General features: G+C 35.0%; 1 protein-coding gene across 9 annotated transcripts in view; it reads left to right on the forward strand.

Annotated features, from left to right (window-relative positions):
* NBEA (neurobeachin) overlaps window positions 1–20,469 on the forward strand; it is a 680,233-nt gene that overhangs the window by 382,658 nt on the left and 277,106 nt on the right. For all 9 annotated transcript variants that reach the window (XM_070520525.1, XM_070520517.1, XM_070520519.1 and 6 more), the window contains 2 exons: window positions 4,935–5,043; window positions 8,443–8,609. In XM_070520525.1, coding sequence (XP_070376626.1) covers window positions 4,935–5,043; window positions 8,443–8,609 — 276 coding nt within the window. The remainder of the gene's footprint in view (window positions 1–4,934; window positions 5,044–8,442; window positions 8,610–20,469) is intronic.

Here is a 20,469-nt window from a genome sequence, read left to right on the forward strand (position 1 = left end):
TTCAAATAAATACAAATATAGGCCCAAATAAATATATTATTAGATTTTTTTAAATAAAAATTTTAAGCGATTGAGGTTAGGACAGTAAAGACATTTCCGCAGTCTCTCAAACCTGAGTAAAACAAATAGGCTGTGAAAAAGAAATACAAAGTTCCTCTTTAGTGAAATTTGGCTTTGTGAGTTTCCTCAGTAGCCCACATGTAGAACTGAAGAGGGACACCAGTGTCATAATCTAGGGTTAACTATTTTCTGAGCAGAGGCAGTGGGTAGATCAGGAATTTAGTGAAGGTACTGGCAAGAGAATGGTTAAAATGTGGAATCCTGGGATCCAAGCTTGATGAGAAAGGAGGTGAAACTGGGCAGTGAAAGAAGGACTAAGGAAAGAGCGAGATTGAAGAAGTGGAAGTTAAAGGAAGTCAAGAGTTTATTTTTGCCTGAGGCCAAGGGAGAGATGAGTGAAGGGGAGAGAGAACAGTAAGGTAGGAGCTTGTAACCAGAGAGTAGATTATTGGGGCTTAAAGATTTAAGAAGCGAAGCCAATTATGGCCAGTAGAGTGATTTACTGAAGTGAGGTAGAACTGAAGATTCTAAAGGAATCTTAGATTTAGCAATTTTACATTCCAAAAAGGTCTGGGAATTGTGAGCTACTGTGGTGAATGGTTTTCCACACCTGTAATGAGAATAAGAGTCAGACAAGAAGATGCCTTCTCTGCATGCAAATAAAACAGCATACCTTAGTTGATATGTAACTCATAAGTGTCAGAGACAGAAAGACAGATAATTGATAACATTGTTTCTGATGCAAGAGTCTTCCCCAACCCACCCACTTCTCTGCCACCATACCTCTTTGCTTTGCCAGCCCACTGTTTTGCTCCTGGGAGTAATAACTATTAACCAGCCAGACCCTGAGTCTCTCCCTTCCCTCTGTCTTTTGTCAATCTGTTTAAATTTTGTAATCTGCACTGATCTGTGCATATTAGATTTCTTCTTGGCTTTCTCCAGCCTTCATGTACTAGGCAAAGAGATTGAACTGAAGACCAATATCTCACATCTCTTTTCTCCTTTGAAGCCTCCGATATATAAAATAGAGGCCAATAATTCCATCAAAAGTTAATACTTAGAGTTGGTTATAGTCTTTAACTTCTTTTATTTTTCCAGCTTCCTCAGTGATTGAGATTAAGACTATCCATATCACTGTTTGCCCTCCAACATTATTCATAGAGGAGTTTGAGCCTGTTTTTCCAAGTATTATGGTTTCTAACAGATTCCCCTAACCTTTGTATCCTTTAATAACTTGTGTTGTCGTTACCTTTTGTGCTGAAAGCTAGACAACATTCCCATTGGAATGTGCCTGTGTCCCTCTTAAGTGGGTAGAGATTACTGCTGCATGTGTTCAGTTGATGTTTCTACCTATCCTGCTGCAGGGCAAGATTTTAGCAGTGCCTCTGTCATACTGTCAGGAAGTTCCTGCTGATCCAACAGGGAGTCGTTATTTCACTCGTCATGGAATCTCATCATGGAATAACTATATCTATGTCAGACCAGACATGGATTTTGGAAAGATTTCTATTGAGAACTATCTTGAATTCAGTGCTGCTCAGAATTTACATTACTGCCTTGAAATAAAGATACCATTTACCTGTTAATTTTTGTGAAAGATGCCGCACAGATATTGCGAACAATTTGGTGAAAAGATTTTAAAACTTAGTACAGTAGTCCTGCCTTATCCATGGAGAATATGTACCAAGACCCCCAACTGAAAATGCCTGAAACTGAGGATAGTACTGGATCCTATATATACTATATTTTTTCCTATACATACATACCTACAATAAGGTTTAGTTTATAAATTAGGCACAGTACAAGATTAACAACTAATAATGAAATAGAATAATTATAACAATATACTATAATAAAAAGTACGATATATCTTAGCAACTTCAGCATACTCTTTTTTTTCTTTCCGTAAGTGGAGAACTTTCTACCTTTTCACTTAAGGGAAGCACTTTACAACTACTCTTTGGCATATCCGAATTGCCAGCATCACTACTCTTCCACTTTGGGGTCATTATTAAGTAAAATAAGGGTCACTTGAACACAAACACTGCAATACCACTGCAGTCGATCTGATAACTGAGATGGCTACTAAGTGACTACTGGGTGGATAGTGTTTACAGCATGGATCCCCGGACAAAGGGATGATTCACGTCCCTGGCTGGCTGCACCAGGGCTGGGTGAGATTTCATCATGCTTCTCAGAATGATGTGCAATTTAAAACTTAGGAATTGTTTATTTCTGGAATTTTCCATTTAATATTTTTGAAATTCAGTTGACTGTGGGTAGCTGAAACCGTGGTAAGCAAAACCACAGATTAGGGGGGACTACTGCACTATGTAATTCAACCTTAATACATTAGAAAAAAGTAAATTCAATACAGTCAGACTCACTTCAAAGACATATATAGTTTTTAAAAACTATATTTAAGCAATAATTTAGAAATATCAGGATACGTAATATTTTTTTCTTTTGCTTATACGTGTTTATCAGTGAGGAAGATGAATTTGTCATGGGTAGACAGAATGTAGTGAAGGATTTGGGAGGAATTACTATGAGTTAGTATTTAGTAAATACAAAAGTTATAATGAGGTTAAATCTATCCCGTTCTGATTGAAATTTATGACAACTTGAGGAAGAAATAAAAATCATGATTCGTTTCATTAATGAGCAGTGAAAATGAGAACAGCAATCCTGAAAATAGCACTTGTTAAAAATCTAGGGAGAAAAAACTGTGTAACAAAGGAATATGAGTATTAGCACTGAATTTAGAAAGCCATGAGTGAAGGAACTGAAATTACTTACAAGTTTGCCCTTTAAGAAAAAACCCAGAAGGACTTAGAGTTAACTTCAAATATCCTTTTATTTTTTTAACACAGTAAATACTTATTGCAAAAGAAAATGTTTTAAAAGATTTGAAAATGCCTAATCATTGTTTTTAATTAACAAACAAAAAGAATTAATGTTAGAATGTCCACAGAGGAGGATGGCAGTAGTAAACATAACTAAAAGGTTTTACTTTAAAAAATATTGGTTAATGAAGATGCAATGTAAAATATAAAATTATGAGAATTATTTTAAAAATTATGATCTGGGGCAAGGAACTTAAATTTTTGAGGCTTGCTTTCTTATGTTTTAAAATGAAAATAATCTTATATATCTCTGGGAATTGTTGTGAGAATTAAGTATTATGTATAAACTACCTATTTATACCTATTTATACCTAGCTCTCAATAAATGGTTTGGTCAATTTGTTTTGATCAATATCATCTTCATCGTCATTATCATCATGTGCCTTAAACCGACAGCTTTTCTTTTTTCTTTCTCATGATGCTCATTGATGGGGCTCAGCTAAGCTGTTCTTTGTTCCTTTGCATGTGGAGTTATCTGGGGCTGCAGTTAGTTACCTGGGAGGCTGGCTTTTGGGTTGGCTCATCTAGGCCTGGGAGCCTGAGCACCTCCATTCTCCTCCTTGAGGATCTCCACCTGGTGTGAGCTTCTCTCAGTATTGCAGCAGATTCTAGAAGAGAGACTTCCAAGAAAGAAGGGCAAAAGATGCAAGTCGTCTTATGTCCTAGCCTCAAAAGTCGCATAGCATCATTTTTGCTGTATTCTGTTGGTCACAGGAAGTCACCAGGCAGATCTAAGGGGAGTGGACAAAGACTCCTCTTTTTGATGGAACAATGACAATATCATACTGCAAAAGAGCATGTGGGATGGGAGATACTGTAACAGCCATCTTTGGAAGTAACCTCTGCCCCATGCCATAAAAGAAGCATGAAGAAGCTCCCTGTGTATAGATATGAAAAGATCTCCAAGATAGTATTGCTAAGTGAGAGAAGCTAGGTACAGAAAAGACTGTGTAGTATATGAATATTATTATACTAATATTCATGTAAGAAAGCGCGGAAAAAGAATATATTTGTATTTTCTTACGTATATTTTTAAAGTCTTTGAAAACCTAGGCAGAAACTCATAACACTCACTGCCTGTTGAGGGTGAGAATCAGGTTGAGAGGGGATGCAGTGACAGGCTTTTCATTGTATATCTTATTACACTTTTAAAAACAATTTGAATATTCAAATAAATAACTTTTATTGTTAAAAAACTTTTGCCCCATGGTTGTATTTTTCAAACTTTGTTTCACTGTAGTTCCATCTTAGATTTTAGAATCTTAGCACTTAGATGAATTTTAGATGTCATTTACTCCTATCATCTGTATTAATTAAAGATTGAGTCTATAGATTTTCTATTCTATGGTCATCCAGCTTTTGTGTGAAAATTTACTTCTAAGATAGTGAATTCTGTTGTTTTAACCTTTTTACAACACTTCGTCAAAAGTCTTTGATTTTTCGGCCGGCCCAGTGGCGCAGCAGTTAAGTGCGCATGTTCTGCTTCGGCGGCCTGGGGTTCGCTGGTTCGGATCCCGAGTGCGGACATGGTACCACTTGGCACGCCATGCTGTGGTAGGCGTCCCACAGATAAAGTAGAGGAAGACGGGCACGGATGTTAGCTCAGGGCAGGTCTTCCTCGGCAAAAGGAGGAGGATTGGCGGCAGATGTTAGCTCAGGGCTAATCTTCCTCCAAAAAAAAAAAAAGGCTTTGATTTTGATTGCATAACTAACTTTATTGAGTTAACTGAATGATCCGTTCATAAGACACACTGTATTTAACAGAGGTATTGCTGTAACAGTTTTATGGCATATTTCTATGTTTCTAATGTCACTGAATTATAATTTAAACTACATTAAGTTTATAATGTAACTTTATCTAAAATTTCTGTGTAATTAATATTTGCAATACTGAAATTTGATTATTGAAAAATATTAGTTAACCAAAGCTGTTAAGAAGAATAATGGCAAAGGTATTTTTCTTTTTAGATTACTCTGCCATGCTATGAAGGACCATATAGTTCGTGTCGCAAATGAAGCTGAGTTTATTTTGAACAGACAGAGAGCTGAGGATGTACATAAACATGCGGAGTTTGAGGTAAGTTTTAGGAGCAGATTAAATTCTGCTTTTCTGTTATGTCAGCCATCCCCAATGGCAACCTTATATAGAAGGTTTTTTATTAAGGGGAAAATTTCACTGAAGGTATTTCAGTTCCTGTTTTTAAAAGCTTTATTAAGTGTCAAACACAAGCACTAGTTTGTTTTCACCTCATTTGAAGAGATCCCTCCTGCCCTGTGCCCAACTATGTGATAGGCTGAAGTTGTTCTAACTTTCTCTTAAAGGCAAATAAAATTTTATAATGCAATTACTTTAGTAATTTTTAAGCTAGCAGAGTTTACACATGATTAGATATGGGTATAACAATCAGTTATATGAAGAAACAGTTTTGCCAAGCATTCAATAATTTATTATTTATTAACGTATTCATCTTCAGAGTAGCCAATGATCATTTTAGTTCTTGTTTTATTTTTATAATTGATATTTTATTGACAACTGAAGCACTACTTTATATGATATATATGTGGATCTATAGAGATATATGGAAATATAAGTTTAAAAATTCTCATAAGTACCTTGAGTAAAGAACAGATTATCACTTCTTTATTATATGCAAAAACTAAAGGATTTTGAAGTACTATATATTCCATACTAATAGTTTTTTAATTAAAATATTGTTTTTAGATATCTGGCATGTCAGTAACTTTTTGCCCTCATTTGTATTGCCTCAATTCAACAAATATCCTGATTTCAGTATTTTAAATATAGCAATATTTCAGCTCATTCAATTTACAAAACAAAATTGGTTTTGAAATATTTAGGTGACCTGATATTTGGCTTAGGTTGGACCATCAGTGGCCTTCAAAATAAAATTCCACCAATGTATTCTCCTGAAGCAACATGCGAACCAGTGTTGTGTGGCTGGAAATCAGAGCCTAAGATTTCAGTTTTGATGGGATTTTTATCTCAGCAAACCAGCTCTCTTAGTCATGCAAGTTGCTGTCCTGGTCTAGTGATCTCTGATCTAGCTAGCTGAAAAGCGTGAGACAGAAAAATAGCTGTTGTTGCTTTAATACCCATAACCTCGGCTTCATTTGTCAGAATGAGACAGCACACACTTGTCATACAGGATTGCAACAACCTTATTTTGAAAATAATACCAAATATTTTAAACTTTGATCCAAGTACGTTGACAATTAAGTATTTGTCAAAGTGAAGTCTCGTATCTCTTCAACAATAAATAACATTGGATATTTATCAGGGTATCATGCTGTAATCTGGATGACGAGAAAAAATTGAGTTATCTGTTCTTTGAAGAATATATTTAGGTATAAGAGAGGTCAGAATTCTAAACAAAATAAGAATATTCAATTAACTTAGGACTTCTGTTATTAAATAAGATTTAGAACATTAACTCAGTTCCCTGCAGGATCAGTTTTGAGTCAATCATATTTCCCCTAAGAAACTCAAGATACTGTGAGGGGATATAAACAGATGAATATTTGTCATGTGAAAGTATTTGAAATAGATTTTCAAGCAGCTAGATATTAGTTACCAGCTTTAACACATATTTAACCAAGATGATTTTAAGCTAAGGGCAGTGTTTCTCAACCGTTTTTTCATTATTTCCCCCTAAAGAATCTTTTTAGACAGTTTTTGTCCTAATGGCCCTCCCCCCCATGAAATTTTATTACTATTAATATGCTGCATATCTATTTGTATACTATATAGACATCTGTGCTTTCTACATAAAAAGAGTACAGTTGTTTCCCACACCCCAACACCAGTTTTCACCCCCTTGGGGTTGGGACCACTCCTATTGAAGATGCATGGCTAAGGGTGATAAGAAGCTGTGGAGAAGATGTGAAGACTCAGTGCTTTTTAGATTATGCATCCATAAAATAAAATACTAATGTAGATCTAATTTTGACAGTATTATCACTCACGTAATGAATGGACGTTGTTTTTTTAAGCCAAATATTTGAATTTTTTCTTTTGAAGTTAGAGTTATATTGGTAAGTGCATCGATGTGTGTGTGTGTGTGTGTATGTATATGTAGTTTACCAAACACATCACTAGTAAATTGTCAAAGATTTTATAAAAGTCATGAAATTTTACTAGGACTTTTTGAGGAATTTCTCTATCTCCCTTATAAGCCTGGAATTAAGAGAAAAAGTATATTTAATTTGAGATGGGCACTTCACAGTTAAGATTTTTTAGTTACCCACTGTAATTGTTAAGGAAGAAAAATGAAAATTTAATTGTACTCTCCAATGAGCTAATGAATTATTAACCTCATTATGGAGGCAGATCATTGTACTAATTGGTGATTCCCTGTACAAAAAGATAAATTGGAAAATGAATTAATCCTTCTTAAATTACCGCAGAGTTCTTTCTCTGAAAGATATGCCTTGTTGTCATAGTCTATATCAATAGATAGATGGGAGGGATATGTTCAGATACCTTCCGTGAAACAAATTTTCACATAGAAATGATGAATGTGAACTAGTTATATGTATTTTTTATATGTATGAGACTTTTTTTGTTCCTAGTTATATGACTCATATTAAATACTTGGTAATGTTAAAATTTATAGTCAATCCACCCTATACAAAAATTATTATACAAAAAAATCTAACTTATGATTGAAGAGATGTTCATCCTCCTGTTCATATTGAACCCTTTGATACACAGTGAGATTGACTAGCTATGTTGCTAATACCAATGAGGATGAATACAGATAGCTGACAGGACCACTGATTATTAAAGAAGATACAAATAAGATGGTAGTTATGAGAACCTTTGAGCACATTAAATTCTAGAGTAAGGAGAGATCATAGAGAAAACCTTGTCTTAGTTCCTCACTTTACAAATATAAAACTGAGTATGACGGAAAAATAAAGAATTTTCATAAAGTGTGAAATAAAATCCAGGTCTAAATTCCTAAACTATTACTTTTTTTCCTCTACACCACATTGCTGTTTATGAAATGGAAAAATGTAAATTAAATGGCAAGTTTTTGATCTATATATAATTATCAGGAACATAACTCTTATTTTGAGTGACATACATACTATATTGGTTAAAATAATAAGTAAATTTATATTTTAATATACCATTTTTCTTTCTAAAATGATTATTGGGGACTTATTAAAATTCAGAATTGGAGAATTGGAAGAATTTCAGAATTGGAAGGAATCTTAGAAGTCATTAATTGCTTTATATAACATTATCCAAATTATTTTACTTAAACTTTATATATAAAAATGTAGAAAGATGACTGTATGTATTCTTTAGAATAAACTTTCAAAAGATTACATTATCTGAGTTTTAAAAATTGAATTATTACCCTTTAACTTAAGGTTATATATCATTCCTCACTTACACAGGGTAGAAGTTGTACGTCAATCATTATGCACTGTCTGTATTTCTTCCCAGTCACAGTGTGCCCAGTATGCTGCTGACAGGAGAGAGGAAGAGAAGATGTGTGACCATCTTATCAGTGCCGCCAAGCATCGAGATCACGTGACAGCAAATCAGCTGAAACAGAAGATCCTCAACATTCTCACAAATAAGCACGGTGCCTGGGGAGCAGTTTCTCACAGGTGAGTGAGAACAGATTACCAGGAAATTATAACTCAGGGGTTAATTATAATAGTTAGAAGTGAAAAAATGGCTATAAATTTTTTAATTACTTGGAAAATTCAATGGAAGTTTATGGAACTTCCAATGGAAGTTATTTCTAATTTATAATAATATGTAACATATTACAAAATTTGTTTGACAAATGTTTTAGATTACTATCATATGTGATGTGTGTGTTAGTTATAGAAAGTGGCTCTTTTTTTTATCTTTCAGAGTCAGCTCTTTCTATTTATTAAATTTATATAATTCCTAATTTTTCTTATACACAAGTAAAAATAAGCATTTACTATGAAGAGGGTAATGCAGTCTTTTTAAAAATTTTCTTTAATATTTTTCTAGTCAGTCTTTCTTAGGAAGGTTTTTCATCTCAAATTAGGGCATTTATGATATTATACAAGAAAAACCAAAACTGCTTGTTTATGAATCATAAATGTTCTCCTTCCTAAAATTTTATGTGCATAAAATTGTTTTATATTTTTTCTTCTGCACCATGAAGTTTTCTAGAAAAATAGTAGTGAAGCAGGTCACTATATTTGCATTGCTAATGTTCTTCATTTTTATATCTTTGTTTTATTTTGTCTCATTAAATGTTTTTCTTAAGTCTCAGTATGGCAGTTTAGGGGTTGGTTAACTGTGGACAGGACACTACTGAGAAGAATTCTGGGAGAAACGATTCTGTTAGTTAGGAAGAAGCATCTAGAATATGACCAGGATAGTGTTTGACCATCTGTCCTGGTATTACAAGTATATGATAGATTTAAGAAAACATTTTATTTTTTACATTTAAGGTAAAATGTTATAACATGACTTTAAAAATAGTCAACACCAATATTTACTTCTTATAATAATAGCAAAATCTAACATTTATTGAATGTTTATTGTGTGCCAGGCATCATACTAAGAACTTCTCATGGATTATTTTGTTTAACCTTCAGAACATAACATGTCTATTAAGGTTGATACTAAACGATTCTCCCTATTGCATTGAGGAAACTGGAGCTTTCAGAGGTTAAGTAAAACTTACATCACATCACACAGCTTGTACAAATAGAGGCAGAGTGTTTCAGTCAGGGTTCTCCAGAGAAACACAGAAACACCACCAATCGGATATATGTGAAACATAGATATAGATACAGATTTATTTTAAAGAATTGACTCACTTGATTGTGGGGACCGGCAAGTCTCAAATCTGTAGGACAGGCTGGTAGGCTGGAGACTAAGGTAGGATTTCTATTACAGTCTTGACTCAGAATTCCTTCTCCAGGAAACCTCAAGTCTTTTCTTTTAGGGCCTCCAACTGATTGGATGAGGCCCACCCACATTATAGAAGGTAATATCCTTTACTTAAAGTCAACTGATTGTAGATGTTAATCACATCTACAAATACCTTCACAGCAACATGGAGACGAGCATTTGACCAAACGACTAACCACCTTAGCCTAGCCAATTTGACACGTAAAATTTAACCATCATGCAGAATAGCAATAATATGAGCATTTTGCTCGGCTATAGACCTTGTCTCTCTTTTTGTGTCATCCGAATTGAATTTATCTACTTAGTTATATACAGTTAGGACTATAACATAATTCAGCTGATGTGATTCAGGATATTGCCTTAAATGTATAAAGCTGTACATGGTTTGGGTTTTAATTATTTCATCATATAATTAGAATATAGCTAATGGATAATGACCTCCATAGTGGGAGTCATATGGTAAAGTGTCAAATGCATGCTCTGCTCAGCTTACCCTTTATGATGTCTCATGAGAGTGACAGATAGACTGGCGGCAGGAGCCCTCAGAAGAACAAGTGTTTTCTGTCCTTTCCTCCACATTAATTCCTAGTGCTGACTAACTAAAAAACATACCCTCTTTCTGTTATCATCCTTTCCTGACTGGATCACTGAACTGTAAATCTTTAAGGGTAGGTTTTGTTGTCTGAAATATTCCTTAGTATTTCATTAATTAATAAGGCTCAGTCATTTTACTACTTCTCTTTTTTGTCTTATTTACTCTCAAGGCAATTTTGTCTAATCTCATGGCATAAAATGCTACCAATATTTCAATAACTCCCAAATTTATTATTTCTTGTCCAAATCTGTCACTTATCTCCAGACCTATATATCCATCTGCCTACTTGGCATCTTCCGCTTGGATGTCTGATAGTCATCTCCCACTTCAGATGATAAAACTGAGCTCCTGAGATTTTCTCCCAAACCATCTCTATCTCAGTCAAGGGCAACACCATTCCTAAAGTTGTCTAGGCCGTAAATGTTGCTCTTATCTAATGACTCCTAACATATCCAACATAGAGCTCTTCATCAAATCATATCGACTCTACTGCAAAATATATCGAGAATTTAACTACGTCTCACCATTTCCTCTGATATCGCCTTGATGCAAGGCACCATCATTTCTTGCTTGACTTACTGAAACTGCATTTTCAATAGAATTCATGCTTCTGCTCTTATCCTCCTGAAGTTGATTCTCAACACCACAGCCTGGGTGAGTCTTCTGAAAATGTAGATCCTTTTGCTCCTCTCCTCAGAAACCTCCAAAGCTGTACTGTGCAAGACGGTAACCACTAGTCACATGTGGCTATTCAAATTTAATTAAAAATTCAGTGCCTCAGCTCCATTATCAACATTTCAAGTACTCAGTAGCCACATGTGGCTGGTGGCCCCCATGGTAGACAGTACAGAACATTTCCATCATTGCACAAAGTTCTATTGGACAGTGCTGCTCCAGAGCCTTCCCATGTCATTGAAAGAAAAAACCCTGCAATGACCTACAAGGATAAAGAAGGGTGTTATTTTTGATAGAATAGTCAGATAAGTCCACTTTGATGAGGAATCACTGGAGCAAAAAACCCTCTGAGCATTTCAAGCAGAGGGAACAACATGCAAAAGACGGAGGTGCTTGGCCTGTTCACAAATGGGCAGAGGCCACATGGCTGCAGTGGAGTCGGCCGTGGGTGAGAAGGTACATGATCCAGCCTTTGTTAACTCTTTGACCTCCTCTCCTCCTGTTCTCCCCTAGTTCTTGTCCCAGTTATTGTGACTTCCTGCTATTCTTCAAGCTTGCAGGACGTGCTTACTGTACTTAGAATGCTTTCTCCCAAAAAATCTGTGTGGCTACCTCTCCCACTTTCTTCAGGGTTTAATTCAAATGGTACTTTCTCAAAAAAACCTTCTGTGGCCACTCTATCTAAAATCTACTTCTTCCCCCAAGTATTTTATATTGTATTTCTCCACTTTATTTTTCCCTTTTCAACATTTACTTCTATCTAATATATAGTATATATTACTTATTTATCAGTTTTATTGTTTCATTTCCCATTAGAATGCAAACTCAATGATGGAAGAGATTTTTAGCATTTTTGCCCACAATGGTATCTCTCACACCTAGAATAACACCTGACACATAGCAGGTGCTACATAAATATTTGTTGAGTAAATTAATAAATGAATACTTGGTATAAACCCTTGTTTACAGTGATACTGATGGTGGAATGGAACAATAAATTAGTCTATTATCTGGGACAATTTTATATTTTAAATGAAATAATTTCGTTAAATGACAAAAAGTACTTATCCTTGCATGAAACCAAAACTCAAGCTAATCCGGAAAAGAGGATAAATAATTCCTACTTCATTGGGTTATTTTAATAGTAAAATGAAATATTATGTTCAAAATGCTTAACCTGATGTCTGAGCCATAGTAGATGTCTCGTATTAATTTATTAGCCCCTTTTCTTTTTCTGTTAGTCTGCTCTTTGAAAAGAGCCCTTTTTATTAAAGACTTTATTTTTTTAGAGCAATTTAGGTTTACAACAAAATTAAGACCAAGGTACGAAGATTTCCCATGTACCCCATCCCCACACACGTGCATAGCCTTCCCCATTGTCAACATCACTCACCAGAATGGTACGTTTTTCTACCAAGGATGAACCTACGTCAACACATCATAATCACTCAAAGTCTATAGTCTACCTCATGGTTTACTCTAAATCTTGTGTATTCTGTGGTTTTGGACAATTGTATAATGACATATATCCATCATTATAATATCAAACAGAGTATTTTCACTGCCCTAAAAATCCTCTCTGCTCCACCTGTTTATCTCTCCCCTCACCACTACCCCTGGAAACCACTGACATTTTTATTGTCTCCATAGTTTTGCCTTTTCCAGAATGTCATCTAATTGGAAGCATATAATAAGTAGCCTTTTCACATTGGCTTTTTTTCACTTAGTAATATGCAGTTTTTCCTTCATGTCTTGATAGCTCATTTGCTTTTAGCATTGCATAATATTCGGTTGTGTGGATGTACCACAATTTATTTAACCATTCACCTCCTGAAGGACATCTTGATTGCTTCAAGTTTTGGCAACTATGAATAAAGCTGCTATAAACATCGTTGTGCAGGTTTTTGTGTAGACATAAGTTTTCAACTCCTTTTGGTAGATACCAAGGAGCACAACTGCTGGATTGTATGGTAAGATTATGTTTAGTTTTATAAGAAACCACCAAACTGTCTTCAAAGTGGCTGTACCATTTTGCATTCCCACTAGCAATGAATGAGAGTTCCTGTTGTTCCATATCCTTGCCAGCATTTGGTGTTGTCAGTGTACCAGATTTTGGGTATTCTAATAGGTATATGGTGGTATCTCATGTTGTTTTAATTTGCATTTCCCTGACGGCATATGATGTGGAGCATCTTTTCCTATGCTTATTTTCCATCTGTATATCTTCTTTGCTGAGGGGTCTGTTAAGGTCTTTGTCCCATTTTTTAACCAGGTTTTTTGTTTTCTTTTTGTTGAATTTTAGGAGGTTTTTTTTTTTGTTTTTTTTTTTTTGTAGATAATAGTCCTTTATCAGATGTCTTTTGCAAATATTTTCTCCCAGTCTGTGGCTTGTCTTTTCATTCTCTTGACAATGTCTTTCATAGAGCAGGAGTTTTTAGTTTTAATTAAATCCAGCTTATCTATTATTTCCTTTATGAATAATATCTTTGATGTTGTTGTACCTAAAAAGCTATCACCAACCCCAAGGTCACAAGGTTTTCTCCTATGTTCTAGGAATTTTATACTTTTGCATTTTACAATTAGGTCTAGGATCCATTTTAGTTAATTTTTGTGAAGGATGTAAAGTTTGTGTCTAGATTGATTTTTTTGCACGTGGATGTCCAGTTGTTCCAGCAGCATTTGTTGAAAAGACTGTCTTTGCTCCATTCTATTGGCTTTGCTCTTTTGTCAATGATCAATTGACTATAATCATGGGGGTCTGTTTCTTGGCTCTCTCTTCTGTTCCATTGATCTATTTGTGTATTCTTCTGCAAATACCATTCTGTCTTGGATACTGTAGTTTTATAGTAACTTCAAGTCAAAAAGTGTCAGTCTTCCACCTATGTTCTTCTCCTTCCAAAGAGCCTTTTTAAAGTAATTTCCCATGCCACTTAATCATCATCTACCTTGAAATATGTAGTTACACTTAATTGATTTTTACTCATATAATGACAGATACCTCTGAGTTCCTGTTTGTGCTAGCAAGGTGGTGAGCAAAACAGACTTGCTCCCTGCTCTCACATAGTTTATTGTCTAGGAGAAGAGACTGATATTAAACAGTAATTATAGAGATAAAAGATGTCAATGCAACTTTGATAAATACTTGGAAAGAAAAATACAAGGTTCTTTGAAGGAGAAAGTATAACAGGGGATCTTCGTTTTAGATTAGATAGTCAGGAAAGACTTTGAAGAAACTCTGTTTAAGCTAAGTACTGAAGGGATGAGCAGGGCTTGTCAGCAAAAGGTGGGGTGTAAAACATTAAACATTCAAGAGAGAAATACTACAAACATTCAGAGCCTAGAAATAATAAAATGAAGAGAAGAGAGGCTAGTATGTCTGGAGCTTAGTGAGGAATGGGGTAGTGGCTTGAGATGAGGCTGGAGAGTAACATGTGACCAGAGGAATGAAAGTCTTGTAGATCATGTTAAGGATTTGTGACTTTATCCTGAGTGGCGTGAAAAGCAGTGAGGAGTTTTGAGCAGAAGAGTAACATGACCTGATTTATGTTTAAAAAGGTCAATCTGGCTGCTTTATGAAGACATACACGGGAAGAAATAGGGAAGTATGGTTATCCTATTTATAGCTGAGTTCAGTCACCCTTTCTAAAGCATTCCCTGGCTTTCTCTATCTTTTCTAACTCTCCCTCCTCATATTTTGTTATTATTATCTGTATTGCAATTATCTATGATATATTACATAATGTTTTATAGTTCTGTGAACATGCCTGACTCTTCCAATAGACTTGTAGCTTTCTAAGTGGAGGGACTGAATAATACTTATATTTGCATCCCTGTTATCAAATACATGTTAAATTTAAAGGAATTTCATCCCTACAGTGTTCTCTTTGCTGTTTTACACACACACACACACACACACACACACACAAAGGTTTAATTTTAGCATAAAATTCCTTTTGCTTTTATCTTTTGACTCAATGGTGCTGCTGGCTCTAACATATTTTAACTTCTGAATTAATATTGTTAATCTGTATTTATGGCCTGGAAAAAACTAGAATTTGAGAGCTTCTTTAAAATGTATATTGAAGAATAATGCTGTAAAGTAGTACTTCATATACACAAACAGTTTTTATTTATTTCTTTTATCTTTTTGGGTCGTATTTCCTATTCCTTAAACTACATAAGCCAAATTAAAAAATGAGTGAAGGCCCTGAATAGACATTTTTCCAAAGGAAATACATAGAATGGCCAACTGGTGCATGAAACAGTGCTAAACGTCAGTAATCGTCAGGGAAATGCAAATCAAAACCACAATGAGATAGACCTCGTGCCTGTTAAAATGGCTATCATCAAAAAGACAAGAGAGAAATGCTGGCAAGGATATGGAGAAAGGGAACTCTTGTACACTGTTGGTGGGATTGTAAATTGGTGCAGCCACTATGGAAAACAGTATGGAGGTTTCTCAAAAAATTAAAAATAGAAATACCTTATGATCCAGCAGTTCCACTTCTGGGAATATATCCAAAGGAAACAAAAACACTATGTCGAAGAAATATCTGCACTCTTGTGTTCATGACAGCATTATTAACAATAGCCAAGACATAGAAACCACCTAAGTGTCTATCAACGAATGAATGGATAAAGAAATTGTGGTGTATATATACATGATGGAATATTTTCCAGCCATAAAAAACAAGGAAATTCTGCCATTTGTGACAACATGGATGGGCCTCACATTATGCTAAGTGAAATAAGTCAGACAGAGAAAGACAAATACTGTATGATCTCACTTATATATGGAACCAAAAAAAAGTAAAAACCAAACTCATAGAAAAAGAGATCAAATTTTTGGTTACCAGAGTGGATGGGGAGAGGCGGATTGGAGGAAGGTGGTCAAAAGGTACAAACTTCCAGTTATAAGATAAAAAAAGTACTAAGAATGTAATGTACAACACAATGACTGTAGTTAACGCTGCTGTATGGTATGTATGAAAGTTAAGAGAGTACATGCTAAGAGTTCTCATCACAAGGGAAAAAACCGTTTTTTTTCTTTCATTTTGTTGTATCTAATGAGATGATGAATGTCAACTAAACTTATTCTGATAGTCATTTTACAATATATGTAACTCAAATCATTATGCTGTATACCTTAAACATCAATTATATGTCAATAAAATTGGAAAAAAGGAAAAAATTATATAAGTCAAAACAACCTAAATCAAAATCAAGAGATTGTAATAGGCCCTTGAGTAAAAAAATACATGCACGCACTCGTGCTCGTGCGCGCACACACACACGGTCCCAGTTCTTATTTCCAATGCATTTCCCTATAAACATAACTACTGAGATTTTGTTTCCTGATGAGATGTTGGTAGAAGCGCAGGTTTATTGAGTGCGCCCGTGTGTTGGCAGTGACTCTGCCGATAGTTCACATCTAATGTCTCATTTTCATTCTAGCAGTGCTGTAAGGCAGGTATTTTTTTCCCATTTTGCAGATAAGACTCAAATAGCTTGCCCAGTGTTACATAGCTAAATAGTAGGGGCAGGATTTGAATCTAGATCTCTCTAACCCTAAACCCCATGGTCATTCCAGTGATTAAATTAATTACTGATTATTGGATTAATTATAAAAATTATCAGTTGGAATAATGAAATAAAAAGTACTTCTTAAACATGAAAAAGACTCAGATATCTGAGGCTTTAGAAAATATTTTTAAAGGTTTATAACTGCAAGAGCTGCACTAAATGGACATTGGAATGCTGCCCACAGAAGGCAAGATAGAACTATAGTCTGAGCCTAACAGGGTTTGATTGACTGCTAAAACAAAACTAAACAAACATACATTCTCCATAGGAGGTTGACAGGATCCAGTGTCTCACAACATAGTATTTAAGATGCCCAGGATACAATCCAAAATTACTTAATATACCAAGAAACAGGAAAAGCTTACCATTTCTCAAGGAAAGACAATTAGCACATACCAATCCTAAGATGGCCCAGATGTTGGAGCTATCAGATAAAGATTTAAAAGCAACTATTGTAACCATCTTCCCTGAAGTGTAAGTAAATACTCTTTAAATGAATAGAATAATAGATGATCTCACCAGAGAAACGAAAGTATAAAAAAGAACCAAATGAAAATGAAAAATGTAATATCTGAAATTTAAAAATCACTAATAAGCTCACAGTAGTAGAATGAAGATGACAGAGGAAAGCGTAAATGAACTTGAAGATAGGTCAATGAAAATTATGCAATTGAAGAACAGAGAGAAAACAGATTGGAAAAAATGAAAAGAGCCTCAGGCACCTGTGGGACAATATCAAAAGGTTTAAGATTCCTATCACCGAAGCCCTACAAAAAGAGGAGAAAGAGAATAATTATTTAAGGAAAAAATGGCTGAAAACATCAAATCTAGTGAAAGGTGTCAAGTTAGAGACTCAAGAAATTCAGAGACCCCAAACAGGATAAACTCAATAAAAACTATACCCAGACACATCATAATCAATCTTCTGAAAACTAAAGATAAAGAAAAAACTCTTGGCAGAAGCCAGAGGAGAAAGCAATACACTTCCTGTAAGGTAATAACAATTCAAATAATTATATCTTTCTCATCACAAATCATGGTGGGCAGCAAAAGAATTGTCAACCCAAAGTTCTATATTTAGCAAAAATATCCTCCAGAAATGAAAGCAAAATAAAGATATCCTCAAATGAAGGAAAACTATGAGAATTCCCCACTAGCAGACATATTCTCAAAGAAATGCTGAAGGACATTCTTCAGGCAGAAGGGGGGAAAAATGGGGGAACCTGAAAATTGAGAATGCAAGAAGAGTTGTTTTGTTTTGTTTTTTCCCCCACAAAGAAGCAAAGGCCAGTTACTAGCGAAATGATAATCCTTCCATCAAGTAGTGCTGGAACAATTGAATATTCATATGTGAAAATTGACCCCTGACCTATGACTCACATCTTATGCAAAATTTAACTTAAAATGGATCATAGACTTAAATATACAATGTAAAACTATAAAATTTCTTGGAGAAAACATAGGAGAAAGTCTTTGTGACCTTGCTTGAGTCAGAGAAAGAATTAGATACAGCAGCAAAAGTCTGATCAGTAAAATAAAAAATAATCCTACAGTGGACTTTTCTCTTAGTCTGTTCAGGCTACTGTAACAGAAATACCATCAACTGGCTGGCTTATAAACAACAGAAGTTTATTTGTCGTGGTCTTGGAGGCTGGGAAGTCTAAATCAAGGCACTGGGAGATTCAGTGTCTGGTGAGAGCCCACTTCCAGGGCTGTCGTCTTGCTGTGGCCTCCCAAGGTGAACGAGTGGAGAGATCTCTCTGGGATCTCTTTATAATGGCACTAATCTCGTTCCTGAGGGCTCCACCCTCATGACCTAAGCACCTCTCAAAGGCCTCACCTCCAGATACTATCTCTTTGGGGATTAGGTTTCAACATATGAATTTCGGGGGCACACAAACATTCAGTCCATGGCAGACTTTATCAGATTAAAAACTTTTTTTGTGTGAGAAAGAGACTGTTGAGAGAATGCCACATTCTCTCAGACTGGAAAAACCACAGACTGGGAAAAAGTATTTGCAAATCACATATCTTACAAGGACTTACAAGAGTATACAAATATAACTATATATATTTATTCTAGTATAAAATTATACAAAGGACTTACAAGTATATATAGAAATATACCTATATATGTATATATGAATGTATAAAGTACTTTTGAAACTTAACAGTAAGAAAACAAACATTGCAATAAAAGTCAACGAAACATTTGAAGAGATACTTCACCACAGACAGTGTTCAGATGACAAATGTGCACGTGGGAAGATACTGAATATCCCTAGCTAGTAAGGAAATTCGAATTTAAACAACAATCAGATGCCACTACTCATCTATTGAATGATTAAAATTTAAACAAAAAAAACCTGACAATACAAGAGCTGGCAAAGATGTGAGGCAGCTGGAGCCCTCATACCTTCTGGTGGAAATACAAAATGGTACAGCCTCTTTGAAAAGCAGTTTGGCAGTTCCTTATACAGTTAAACATACACTTACTATTAGGCACAGCAGGCCTACTCCTGGGTATTTACCCCAAGAGAAATGAAAACTTACATTCACACATAAACTTGTACATGAATGTTTATGGCAGCTCTGTTAATAATTGGCAAAAATCAAAAACAGCCCAGGTGTTCTTCCGCTGGTGAGTGGGTGAGAAACTCTGACACATCCATACAATGGAATGCTACTCAGCAGTAAGAAGGAATGGACTACTGATACATGCAACAACCTGAATGAATCTCAGATGCATTCTGCTAAATGAAAGAAGCCAGACTCAAAAAGAATACATATTGTATAATTCCATTTATATGATACTCTGGAAAAAGCAAAACCTTAGGCAAATGAAACAGATCTGAACCAGCAAAACCCTGGGCCGCCCAAGTGGAGTGTGTGAACTCAACCACTCGGCCATAGGGCTGGCCCCTCACTACATGTATTTTTAAAAATTATATAGTTTTTAAAATCCTAAAGTAAATGTACTAAATGTACTATTCTCCAATAAAGATTATGAAGTATTCAGGGAGAAAAGAAGAACTTTTTTCCAGCGATTTTCAAGTAAAATGTCAACATTTAAATTAGCAATGTGCTCTACACTCAATGAAGGCAGTTGTTACAACCTGTGTTACCAAGTATATTGATAGTTACTGGGTTAGACCAAACAATCTACTAATTGTCACCTCGGAAACACGGTGAGATCTAAGTTGACCCAAAAAAACCTGTTTAGAAATCAAATATATTTGCATCATAGCCCATATTCTTTTAATGGCTGTGAAGCTTCATAGAATGCTATGCCGTAGCTTCGTAAGAGCTATATAAATGAACAAAACAGGTTCAGATGAGAAGATGACCTGTTTATTGGATTTCAACCTGATAGTCTACACTTCTAAAACAGGAGTTCTCATACTCTCTGTATCAAGAATTAAGTCAAAATAATAATTTAACATAAAGTAACATTATAAGTACCAAATAATAATATAAAATAAACACTAAAACATAAAGTAAGCCATGAACAGATAGTGCTGCGAAGTGAACCTTATATGCTTTTGAAATAAATTTTGGATTTAGAATATTCTGAAACAGTCATATTAGCTTTTACTTCCTGGCTCCACTTCTGTTTCTCTTATCTTAAAACAGTCACTGTTGTCTTCTATAATGAGTATGAACCGCCACCACTGTACTCAGCTATTTATTTAAATCCAAATTAATTTGCTCTG

This window comes from Equus asinus, chromosome 11 (genome assembly GCF_041296235.1).
Source record: "Equus asinus isolate D_3611 breed Donkey chromosome 11, EquAss-T2T_v2, whole genome shotgun sequence".
Lineage (NCBI taxonomy): Eukaryota > Metazoa > Chordata > Mammalia > Perissodactyla > Equidae > Equus > Equus asinus.